Here is a 12,956-nt window from a genome sequence, read left to right on the forward strand (position 1 = left end):
ATTTATGTTCTACCTTTCCCTGCCAGCAAAGAACCTTTTATTTTAAAGGTCCTTTTTTTGTTTGCTTATTTTTCCAGCCTATTTCTTGACTTTGAACTTTATGTTAAAGTTGGGTTCCATTCACCTTGTTCACCAAGCTTCAGGATTTTTTGTGCTGCTGTTTTCAGAGCTAGTTCTGGGGTTCTGCAAGTTTTTAGTGCTTCTAAGGTGATATGACCTGGAGAGAGGTGTTGTCACTCCTCTCCTGGTCTTCACTCTGGTCTTTATCCAGGAAGGGTCCTTGGCCCCCTGTAGCCACCAGTACTAACCTCCTCTTTGCCTTGGAACTGAGATGAAGACCTTTTTTCCTTGTGACTGACCCCCTACCCCCCCCCCCCAACCCCCTCTCTGCCCTATAACTGCCACCCAGAATGTCTATAGGGTGAGAGCTCAAAAAGCAGCAGCAGCTGCTGCTAGGGGCCATTGTTGCCACCACTGCATGTGTGACTTCTGGACAGGCCTTTACCCTCTTCTCACAAACTTTTCCTGTTGACTTCCTGAATTTTCTTAAGTCAGAAAAATGTCCCATACTGACCTTTTTTTGGCTCTGCCACTCCAAAATTTGATCTGAAGCATTATTTTAATGTTGTTGTAGGGGAATTTTGGGAGAGATCAGCTGGGTTGCCTCTAATCTGCCATCTTTGCTCTGCCCCCCCTTCATTTTGAGGGTTTTCACTGGCCATTTCCCATTACTGAAACTACTCTTTCTTTTCCCCACCTGCCTTCCTTTAAATCTCAGCTAAAAGCCCTACCTTCTGCAAGAAGTCCATCCCAGGGCAGAGTCAAGATGGAAGAGTAGAAGCAAGACCTCCACGCAGCTCCGTCTTCCACCTTCCCCAATCCATGTAAAAGGGGACTCTAAACAAACTTTGGAGCTGCAGAACCCACAAAATGACACAGAGAAGCTACCTCGTGCTAAGTGCAGCCGGGCAGGCCAGCAGGAATCAATCAACTCAGCACTCTGGGAGCCGAGCCCAGGCCCATGTGAGCCAAAGGTTTTAGCCCCAGGGTGGGCCTGACCAGCCACCTGCCAGAGGGACTCCATATCACCACCAACTGTGGCCATTTTCAGGTTTATCAACACATAGATGCTAAGGACAAAGTGAGAGGTCAGTGCAGTGTGGACTTTAGGACTAGTAGTTGGGAGAGCATCGGATTATGCCCCCGGGGCGAGAAACTGCTGAGACACCTTGGCTCAGCTGGCACCCCACTGCAGCTTCAGCTCCTGGCCTGCTGCAAACTGTAGGGGGACCAAGCAACCAGTCTGAAGGGTAATCACTCTTGCTTTAACCTGCTTGGATCTGTATTGTGGTCTAGCGTGGAGGTCCTAGGATGTGTGTCCAGCTTGCCAGAGTGTGTGGAGGCTTCAGAGAGGGCACCCAACTAATAACTCTGACAGCTGAGAAAACCCCAGCATTTGGGACAAAAGCTTCCCTGTCTGGTGGCAGAGTCCTGCTGTGGCAAAAAGCCCAGGGGTCAAGTGAATGAGGGGCAACATGACCAGGCAAAGAAAACAAAGCAAAAAGAAGAATCCAACATTAGACTCCTATTTTGGGGACAAAAACAATCAAACCATGGAACAGGAGGAAGACAGTGAAGTCAGAATTCCTGCATCAAAAGCTTCAAAGGAAAATACAAGCTAGTTACAGTCCATAGAGAACCTTAAGAAGCAGATAAGAGAAGTGGAGGAAAAATTGGGAAGAGAAATGAGAACAATGCAAGAAAATTATGAAATGAGAGTCAACAGCCTGATTGAGGAAAATCACACCTTAAAAAACAGACTAAATTGGCAAAAGAGGCTCAAAAAGGCAATGAGGAGAAGAATGCCTTAAAAAGCCAAATCTGCCAGATGGAAAAAGAAGCTCAAAAGGTCAATGAGGAGAATCATTCCCTCAGGTTTAGAATGGAACAAAGGGAAGCTAGTGACTTTATGAGAAATCAAGATGATGTTAAATAGATCCAAACAAATGAAAAAATAGAAGGCAATATGTATCTCATTGGAAAAACCACTGACCTGGAAAATAGATCCAGGAGGGATAATTTTAAAAATTACTGGACTACCTGAAAGCCATGACCAAAGAAAGAACCTAGAAATCATCCTCCAAGAAATCCTCAAGTAAAACTGCCCTGATGTTTTAGAATCAGAAGGCAAAACAGAGGTTGAAGGGATCCACTGATCACCTCCTGAAAAAGATCCCAAAAAGAAAACTCCTAGGAATATTATAGCCAGGATCCGGAATTCCCAGATCAAGGAGAGAATATTACAAGCAGCCAGGGAGAAACAATTTGAATATTGTGGAAACACAATCAGGATAACACAGCAGCTGAAGGATCAAAAGGCCTGATATTCCAGAGTGCAGAGGAGTTGGCATTAAAACCAAGAGTCACCTACCCAGCAAAACTGAGTATCATGTTTTAGGGGAAAATATGGTCATTCAGTGGAAGAGAGGACTTTCAAGCATTCTTAATGAAAAAACCAGGGCTGAATAGAAAATTTGACATTCAGATACAAGAAGCTTGAGAAGGTAAACAGGGAAAAGAAATCATAAGCCACTTATCAAAGTTGAACTATTAACATTCCTACTACATGGAAAAACGATAATTGTAACTGATGAAACTTTTCTCATGTGAAAATAGTTGAAGGGAATGGAAATCTATCTATCTATATGTCTATATCTGAGGATATACGGGTGTATGAATACTTATGTGAATGTGTGTATATGTGTTTACAGGTATACATAAATAGAGGGCACAGGACCAAGTTAATAGGAAGGGATGATACTTAAAAGGTGAAATTAAGAAGTGAGAGAGGAATATAATGAGAGGAGAAGGGGAGAGACTGAATGGGGTAAAGTATCTTATATAGAAGAGACAAAGGGAAATCGTTTCAATGGAGGTGAAAAATAGGAAGGCAAAAGGGAATGGGTCAACCTCATTCTCATTGAATTTGGCTCATGGTGGGAATGACATACACATTAAATTGGGTATCTCACCCTGCAGGAGAATAGGGGGAAGGGGATGATAGGGGGGATGATGGAAGGGAGGGCAGGCTGGAGGGGAGGGAAGTTGGAAGCACTCACTTTTGAAAAGGGACAGTATCACAGTAGAGAATAGAACAAGTGAGAGGTGGGATAGGAGGGAGGGAAATATAGTCAGTCTTTTACAATATATCTTCTATGTTAATATTTTGCATTAGCTACACATGTACAACCTATATTGAACTGCTTATCTTCCCAATAAGGGTGGGTGACAATGGAGGAAGGGAATGAATCTGAAATTCAGTCTTAAAATCAAATGTTTAAAATTATACATACACATATACTATTATTAATACTATTTTACATGTAATTGGGAAATATACAGTCACGGGGGCATAGAGATCCCCCATGCCCTACTGGAAAAGTTGAAGGGGGTATGGGAGAAGATATGGGAGATAGCAGTTTGGAGGAGGGGATATCCTGTGGGATTGCTATTTTGGGGTAGTGCATAGGGGAAAAACGGGGATAAAATTTGTAACCCAAAATCTGGAGGAAATGAATGATGTAAATCCGAAGTTAATAAAGCATTTGAAAAATGAAAAAAAAAATAGAATTCTGTCCCAGTCCTCCTTAATCTTAACATCTTCCCTCTGAAACTACCTCTAATGTGTCCTGCATTTCTATTGTTTGCACTAAGTTGTTTTCATGTTTTCTTCTCCTTTAAGCTGTGAGTTCTTTGAGAACAAGTACTGGGTTTTTGTCTTGTCTTTTTCTTTTTTGGAGGGGGGAAAGGCAGGGTAATTGGGTTTACGTGACTTGCACAAGGTCACACAGCTAGTAATTGTGTTCAGTGTCTGAGTCCTGATTTGAACTCAGGTCCAGGACTGGTGCTCTATTCACTGTGCTGCCTAGCTGCCCCTAAGGACTGGGTTTTGGGGGGTTGGTCGTTTTTTTTTGCCTTTCTTTGTATCCCTACTTCTTAACACAGTGCCTGTTACATAGTAGGTACTTAATAAATGCTTGTTCATTAAATGGGTGCCATTGTTGGAAGCTACAGAGTACTTAAGGTAGAATGATGAATTATACATAGCAGATGATTCAAGGCCTTTTGAACGGGAACCCTCAGTGAAAATGACCACAAAAATCTAGGTAAGACATACCCAGGAGTCACAATAGAAAAAGCTCCAGCTGGGACTCTATCGGGGACTTGATTCTAGTGACTATGTTGCTCATAATTAAGTATCATTATTTTCCATAAACTCTGCTTAAGCCCTAAGTCAATATGTTCATTCTCCAAGCTTTGTGAACTGTGTGTTTTTTAAAGGGTAGTTGGTGACAGCACCCTAGGTGGTGTCAGGTTGTGAAGCTCCCGGATTATTTGTATGAGGACAACAACTCAGAGAAGTCACAAGGGTGATGATGTCTCTTTCTGTCACATGAGAGTTTCTGAGCCAAGGGGCACATTCATAATTTGAGGATTTTCAAGATTAGTGGAGATGGAGTAGTCACAATATCGTAAGATTTAGAGCCAGAAGGCACTTGAGATACAGTTAACCTATTTTAAAGAATAGGAAACAGATGCAGAGAAAGGGAGCACATGCGATGGTGGTTATTAGTTTAACCCTCCCCCCCAAATCAATTAGGACAGAAAAAATAAGCAGGATAAGGGAAGGAGGGAGAGAGGAAGCACCAGGGATTTTTGTTCATTTGAAAAGTTTCTAAAAATCTTTAAAGGACATTTTTAAATTGAATGAAATAATTAGCATTGTCTTTTATTTAACCAACTCTGTTTTCCTCAACTGAAGTGTGGTGGGGGTGGGGGAGTGGTAAGGGGGAGGGATTTAGTAAGAAGTATGGGAATTACAATTTCAACAAGAAATAACCACTAGCAATAACATGATGTGTGTGACTGAACCATCCATCTCTTCTGGGCTGCACACCAGCATAAACAGAGAGAACAACAGGGGACTACTGGTCTGGAAAACAAGGCCCCAATGAGCTTTGAAACTTGTTCCCTTCCTCCCTCCTGCTCCTCCCCACCTCTGTTCCCTCTGTCCGGCCAGTTACTTGAATCGGTGAGTCTGCAACAAACTCCCATCCTCTTAGGCACTTACTCCTCCCTCCTGGGCTTGGACTCTGGCTCCCAAGTCTCCTCCCTTTTCATTTGAGCCAAGTTCTCCCTCCTGTGAACTTGGTGAAACTGCAGAAACAACCACAGCAGCCCTGGGACTGCTCCACCAAGCACCTTACAAACTTGGCGGCCTTTCTCATTGCTCGGGAACACAATGTTTCTAAACTCCTTTCTAGGCGGCCTATACATACAGTGGAACTAGTTCTGCGCCAAAAGGATGGGGTCTAGATGGTTGGACGACGGTCGGAGCCACAAACACACCTACATTTCCATCCGTAAATTACACGACCGCCTCAGACTGCCTTTTCCATAGATTGAATTTACTGATACTGTGGCTAATGCACTATATAGATGGTGTGTGTGTGTGTGTGTGTGTGTGTGTGTGTGTGTAGATGTATCGAATGAACAAGGTATTTGACACTTTATGAAATGGCCCATTTAAAAGGGAAGTCCTTTTAAAGTTCCTTCAGCATTATTAAGAGTCCTTCCTTGGAAGAAACATAAAGAGTGTCAACTGCTTTTTAGCGAACACAGCGTGTCCCCTGAACCGTGGGTTAAGCCCCTATGGTTAGTTGTGGGATCGTTCACAGAATATGAACCCCAATTGTCCCCCATCTCCATCACCCAAGGACGGGCGAGCATGCCCCTGAATCCCCAGTCTTCAGTTTACTCCTCTAGATGGGTCCCGCGGACTTGCAGATAGATAAGTGCGTCACGGCTCCCCGTGCTCTTGGAAAAGAGGGGGCGCATTTCTCTGGGGAAGGGAAGGAAGGCGAGAGTTCGGCCAGTGCTCCGATGCCTCTAGGGAGAAGAGGGGGAGAGCAAGCCGAGTGTTCTAGGGGCGGGAACACCCTGGCTGCGGGGACCCAGGGCACGATAGGCGCTCAAATTGCCCAGCCCACCCAAAGCAGGGGCAGCCTGCTAGGAGCTTGCCTCTCCTTGTGACTTGAAATGCTGGTTTCTCTTCGTTCGCAGAGTAAAAGAGTTATTTCTTTTTTCTTTACTCTCCCTCTCCTTTTCTTCCTCTCCTCTTCCCCTTTGCTCTTCAAGCCCCTCTCCTTCTTCACTACCTCCCCACATTCTCCCCACGCCCTTAGTTTCCTATGCCGCAACAGCAAATAGCTGCGATTTCCTCTTGGGGAAACTACGTGGATCCTTCCCTAGGCTCCTCTCCGCCCTGGTATCCTTTTCCCCTCTCCTCAGATGAGATCCTAGCCGGGTCTGAAGTAAGAAGAGAGATTTCCTAACTCCCGAAGGGGAGCAAGCAGAGGGAGAGTGGTGGGAGGAGAGCAGCTGGCATCTGACCCATCTCCGCCATGTGACTCTGTCTTCCACCCACCTACCCCCCGGCCCGGGCGCGCCCTCGTCCCCATTCTCCGCTCGTCCCGCACCATGTTTCAGCGGGATTGGGGGCAGCTAACGTCGCCCCTGCAGCATCCCAGCCTCCGGAGACAGGTAGAGCCCGTGCTACTATTTCACCTCTTCTACTGCACCTTCTTGGTGTGCACCAAAGAGATCGCAGCCCTCACTGACTTCTCCGGTAAGAGGCGCCCTCCGTCATTCTGTGTTCACCTGCCTCCCCTCCGAGAGCCACAGGTGGGCCAGGAGAGACAACAGTGGTGGCAGCAGCGGTGGTGGCCGCCGCCAAAATGGGTATGGCTGAATGGGTTTCTGGGTGGTTGGACTGAAGGATTTCAAGTTGCCTCCCCTTGTTCTTAGCCCTTAATTTAGGAGGCTATCAGAGAGGGGAGGTAGAATTCCCTTAGAAAGGTGAGATAAAAGAATAAGGAATTTCGAGACTTTGGGCGATGTGGAACCCTTTAGGTATGTGTCCTACCTTGTCTCTGAGCTGGGCAACACTGGAGTAAATTTGTTGACTCTTGCTGTTACGCAGTTAAATACACATATTCTGTTCCAGGAAGTTTGACCGTTGACAAAGACCGTGGTTTTTACAGGGAGAGCCTTGTTGTCTCACCCAGTACCTACACGTAATCATTTGCCATAGAGGATAGATAGTTTAACTGGAGACCAGACAGAGTGAAGCAAACAGCGGAAGAGACATAAACCCATTTTAGGAAGTTCACGGTTATAGTTCATTACTGGGGAAGTCAAGACGAGTGGGGCTGGAGGGAGGCAGGTATCTATCAAACCATAGATCTTTTTATGTAGGGGGCAGGAAAGACAATGGGGAGGGAGGAAAAAGCAATGGAAATAATCTTATAACTAAGTAGTAACAGCCCTTCATCTTTTTTGGTCTCTCTACTCTCCTTTAAGCTGAGTGATTAGACGGTTTAATGGATATTGGGGATTCTGGTCAAGTCTTCATTGTAGTTACTGTCAGAGCATTTCTCCTATGCAGGTGCAGCATGTTTGTTGAAAGAAAGGCATTCCAAAGGTTGGTTGTAGAAATAGCATTATTGTCAATGTTGTGCTTGCTGAGAACAGTGTAGTAGGATTGTAACAGGATTGTGTAGTAGGATTGTGCCCATTTAAAATCTTACTTTTGAGTCTGACTTCCTGGAGCTCCTAACTTAGCCACTAAGTTAAAGCTATGGTGAATACATAGTATCTCTCTGGAGTTTTGCAGAGGGCTTCATAATAAGCGTGGATGGTTGATGTACCCAGCAGCCAGGTCTGGTTGCAGTGGGATATAATGCATTTCAGAGGACTTACCGAAAAACATTTCTTGTGTACTGAAAGTCAACACTTAGGTATCTTATTTACTTATAGAGAATATGTCATTGTTAAATGAGAGAACTTAGGTCAGTGGTTCTTTGCTTTGAATATTTAATACCAACTTAATGTTCCCACGTGGCAGTAACCCTGGCAAAGCAAGCCAAGATATGCATATTTGGCAAGAAAACCATGGCCCTCAAAATCAAACAAAAAGGCAAGATAGATCTACTAAATGTCTTGGGAAAATGTACTGTACTCTTTCAAGAATTATTGACTTAAAAAAAAAAACCTCTTAGTTGCAAGAGAAGTTCTGTATCTGTTGTTGGTTTGATCTATGGTAAGCACTTAGTTTAAAAAAAAATAGGTGAAAAAGAACTAGTAGGTTCTCCAAGTAAAATCTAAAAAAAAAAAAAATAGGTGGAGTAACTAATAAACCCACTGTGTGGGCATCATTGAAACTGAACAAATGTTCTAGGTAAACTGTGTTCTCACATTACAGTTGATTGTTTTCTTGTTTTTTCTACATCATCAAATTAATGGCATATAAAAATTTTTATTTATAGGAGATCTATATACCTCAGCAGTAAAGTTCTGAACAACAGTGATTGTCAAATTCTCTAACCAAAATCTCTATTGAAGAGAACTGAAAATTAAAAACAACAACCACCAGAATATGTTCTGTCAGAGTCATAACTAGGGTACCATGCCTGGAGCTTTAATAAGGAAGCCAAAATTAAGAGGGTACAGAATTTGAAATAATGATTTTAAAAGACTGAGCAATTTAAAAGCTTGTTACATTTAGATTTTTATAACACATTCACTCCTGCAACAGTGTGCAAAGTATTTAGCAAGAATAATTTGTTAAAGTTTGACCCCAAAGAAGTATATTGGGAAGGAATACATTTGTTTCCACTTCTCCCAGCTAGTTGGGATAATCACAGAAATTAGGGGGCATATAACAGATATGCTAACAAAGTGCAAAAACACTCTATGCCTTGTTTATCCCTTTACAATGTGTGAAAAAGTTCTCTGAGTGAATTGAAAGGGGAGCTTGGCCTGGGTTGGACCATTGGTTGGTTATGTCCTTGGTGGGCTTTAAAAAGCTAAGCCTCCTAGGTCTAGGGACAGTTCAAAGTAGGGAGCAGCTTTGTGGAGTATGAACGTAGTACTTCTAACAGAAGGTTAGAAGGTAGAAACTGTTATCTTTTATCCATCCCATCTCTTTCAGCAGAGCTGTTTACTCATTAAGAAAAACTTTGTCCAACATGGAACAGTTTGGAGAGTAGGGGATAATATACTCCCCAGACAGATACAGACAAAAAACAACATTCGAAAGGGGTGAAGGATACAAGAGTACTATCCCCCTCCAACTTATCACTCATAGGTTTACAAATAATTGTTTTCATGTTGTCTGTGAGCTCCTTTAGAGTAGGGACTGTCTTTTGCCTTCCTTTGTATCCCCAGAGCTTGGCACAGGTAGTACATAGTAGATATAAATGTATATTGACTGATGACAGGGTGACTCCTATTTTGGGTTCAAGGTTAGCCTGTTGGTCCAACCACTTTAAACTATAGTCCACGAGCCCCCACTAGTGAGTTTGTTTTTGCTGCATCATTTTTCAGTCCTGTGCAACTCTTGGTGATCTCATATGGAGTTTTCTTGGTAAAGATACTAGAATGGTGGGGCAGCTAGGTGCCACAGTGAATAGAGCACTGGCCCTGGAGTCAGGAGGACCTGGGTTCAAATCCAGCCTCAGATACTTGACACTTAACTAGCTGTTTGACCTTGGGCAAGTCACAACCCAAATTGCCTTGCCTTTCCCCCTAAAAAAAAGATGCTAGAATGGTTTGCCATTTCCTTCTCCAGCTCATTTTACAGATGAAAAATGGGGGCAAACAGGATTGAGTGACTTGCCTAGGGTCACACAGCTAGTATGTGCCAGAGGCTGCATTTAAACTCACAGTCTTCCTGACACCTTGCCAGGCTCTCTATCCACTGTGGCACCTAGCTGCTCCTAAATTAGTGAGTTTACCTTGAATGATAAAGTGTTAGTCAATAGGCACAATTAGCTCAAAACAAAGGCATTTGCCAAGATGGCATACTAAGAATGCTACTCACAGTGCAAAGAGTAGACATGAACAGTAGCAGATATCATAACATTTTAAAATAATAATTTGTTATATCATGAAGTTGCTAGTTTTTCCCTTTTCACTCTCTCCCCAAGTAATACCAAATGAAGTCCCTTCCCTGTCCCCCCACATCATCCCATGGGGAAATGTCTAGCATCTCTCAAGGTATCTCCCTATGGGCCAGCATCAGGGTCTCCCCTCTACACCCTTCCCCCTTCCTGCCCTGTTAGTTGATTCAGGGGTTAGTTTAGTGTTGTTTACCCAGGCCTCATTTCATCATTTTAACTCCAGGTGCTGAAAGTGGTATTTATGACTCTTATGGTGCAAAGAAACTTGAGCTGTGACTCATTCATCTAAATCACATGATTTTCCCTCGCCATCATATCCCAACTTTTGCTGTGAAATATATGTTGGTTCAGGGCACACAGTTGTGTGACTAAGTTGAAGCAGATAAACTCTAGCAGCCTAGGTTGGGTGGCAATACTGTTAGGTCTTGTTATTATCTGTACACATTTCTTTCTCAGCACATTAAGACAATTCAGAGATCTGCAGACAGGTGAAAATGTTTTGAGTGACCCTTTGAGGAGTAGGTAGGAAAATTGATTCCCTAGATGAAGCAGCTTCTAGGACACATGTGGCCTTCTGGGCCCTTGGGTGCGGCCTTTTGAATAAGTCAAATTTTACAGAACAAATCCTTTCATTAAGAGGATTAGTTCAGTCAAGTTTGGATTCAGCCAAAGGGCTGCACTTGAGAACCTAGAGGGCCACATGTAGCTTAGAGGCCACAGCTTCCCTGCCCCTGCCCCTGCCCCTAAACCATGTAAGTAAATTTAAGTTTTAAAGGAGTTCATGGGAAACATCTAGAAAATAGAGTGGAGAAAGAAAATTCTTAGAAAACTTCATGGAATAAGAGTAAAGCCTCCTGAAATTGTCCTCTTCCAGCCTATTCTAACATCTGTAGTGATCACAACTTTTAATGACAACTGTGTAGCCACAGAGATGTGATAGCAAGGAAAACCAACCATGTCTTAAGAAAAGAATTTGAATGTTTTTTGGAAAGGTTTTATTTGATTCTGACTGAAGAACTCTAAACCCCGCTTGAACTTCAAAGCTGTCCAGTCATTGTTCAGGGCAGGCCCTCTGGTTTGCTTTTTATAAGCTTGGCAGGGTTTATGCAGTAACAAAGCTGTATGCCATAAAGAACTCTTACAGCCTTCCCTACCGAGCGCCCTGCAGTAATAACTGTATGTAAGATTCAGTCTTTTGTGATGTCCTTATACATTTGTTTTGCTAAATAAGTACAACATTAAAAAATGAGTCAGAAAGAGGGAGGAAGACAGAGGGAAATCGATGCTGCCCTTTATCTTTTTTTTTCCAGGGGTGGAAGAATCACATAAAAAGGCAGCAGTAGAATGTCAAGAGGTCACAACCATCTTTGTGCAGTATAAAATCCAGCAGCAAGAGATTAGCAATGCAGGGTATCAGAAGGAAATTTACTTAAAGTTTTTTTTCTTCATTGCTATTCTTTCTTGAAATTCAGTGACTGTCAGCTGGCATATTTTTTCCTGTTATTTCTACTTTGGGTAAGTCTACAATCAGATTCCAGCTCCTTTCCCTCTTCAACCTTCACCCCCTAAAATTAGTTTTTATTTCCCTCGATTTCTCCCCACAGCCTCACATGCTGGTAACTTATTCTAACCATCCCTGAGTTTGTTTTGAGACCCTGTGTGAAACCCTTCACCCACTTTTCTTTTCTAAATATGTTATATAGGTACTGCCAGAGTTAACTGGAAAACTTTCATCACTACATAAAAACGTATCCCAGGGAATCCAAGAAAATTTCGTGTAAAATTGGTATTTCTGTTCTTTAATCCTATACTCAACTGTATTTGGACTTCATCCATTTTCCTCTTTCCGAATTAATTCTATCCTTTTGAATACATCCTAATCTGAGAAATGAGCTCAAGAAGTCCAAACTTTTCATTGACTTTTTCCCTAAGACAAGAAAACAATCATTTCCAAAAATCTTTTCTGTTGAGAGAGCGGTACTACGAAGGAAGGTCCGAGTTATGTCATGAGAGAGAAAGATAATGAATACCCACCATTTTGCACATTGTAAGTAGAGCATAAAACAATAGGGTCTTTTGGCATCCCCTAAGGATGCTTTTAAAACTTCTCACTCCTAAAGGCTGAGATTGTGACAGCACTTCCATGCTTAGGGCTCCTAGGGGGAGTATATAAAGAAGGGAAGCAGTTGGTGGCTTAAATGACCCCTGTCCTTTGGAGGGAGCAAACTTATTCCCCTTCCTCTTCCTTCTGTTTCTCTTCTCATCCCTTGCCCTTTCCCTATTGCCTTACCAAAACTCCAAGTAGTTGGTGAGATTGTGAGGAGGTCTAGGGGTAGAGGATAAGAAGGGGAGAATCTTTCTAGGTCCTCTTTCCCCTCCCTCACAAACACTTTAATTTTTGCCCCTCCCCACCCCATCTGTAGGCAGATAAATTATGGTCATGCATGGTCCTCAGCCTTCACTCTTTCTCTTCTCTCCAGTCAGTTGCCAAGTCTTGTCAATTCTGCATCCACATCTCTCCTATTTTCCTTTCATATGGACACCACTGTACTTCATGCACTCAATGCCTCTCACCTGGACTGTTACAGCATCCTCCTAATCGGTCCACCTGCTTCAAGTCTCTTCCCTCTCCAGTATAGCATAGCTATTCTCCACACAACTACTAAAGTGATACTCCCAAAATGGAGGTCTGACTATGTCACTCCCCTGCTTAATAAACTGGTGACTTCTTACTTCTTCTAGGATCAAAAACAATCTCTTCTCTTTGGCATTTAAAGTGCTTCATATCCAGGGTCCGACCTATCCTTCCAGTCATATTCTACACTATTCCTTTTCACACAGGTGTAACTAAGTGGTATAGTGGATCAAGTCCTGGGTTTGGAGACAGGAAGCCCTGAATTCAAATATGGCCTCTGATACTTACTAGTGGTATGA

General features: G+C 43.0%; 1 protein-coding gene across 6 annotated transcripts in view; it reads left to right on the forward strand.

Moving 5' to 3' along the window:
- The first annotated feature begins 5,945 nt into the window (after positions 1-5,945).
- The window catches only part of EVA1C (eva-1 homolog C), a 95,376-nt gene continuing 88,365 nt past the window's right edge, over positions 5,946-12,956 (forward strand). Inside the window, exon 1 of one of the 6 annotated variants that reach the window (XM_069074904.1) lies at positions 5,946-6,688. In XM_069074904.1, coding sequence (XP_068931005.1) covers positions 6,541-6,688 — 148 coding nt within the window. In that variant the 5' untranslated portion in view covers positions 5,946-6,540. Of the gene's footprint in view, positions 6,802-12,956 lie in introns of all 6 variants that reach the window. The other 5 variants (XM_069074899.1, XM_069074903.1, XM_069074900.1 and 2 more) reach the window with 5 other exon arrangements.

The sequence above is a fragment of the Petaurus breviceps genome, unplaced genomic scaffold, assembly GCF_028583685.1.
Source record: "Petaurus breviceps papuanus isolate PSGF00001 unplaced genomic scaffold, PetGlider_PUasm1.0 90897, whole genome shotgun sequence".
Taxonomy (NCBI): Eukaryota; Metazoa; Chordata; class Mammalia; order Diprotodontia; family Petauridae; genus Petaurus; species Petaurus breviceps.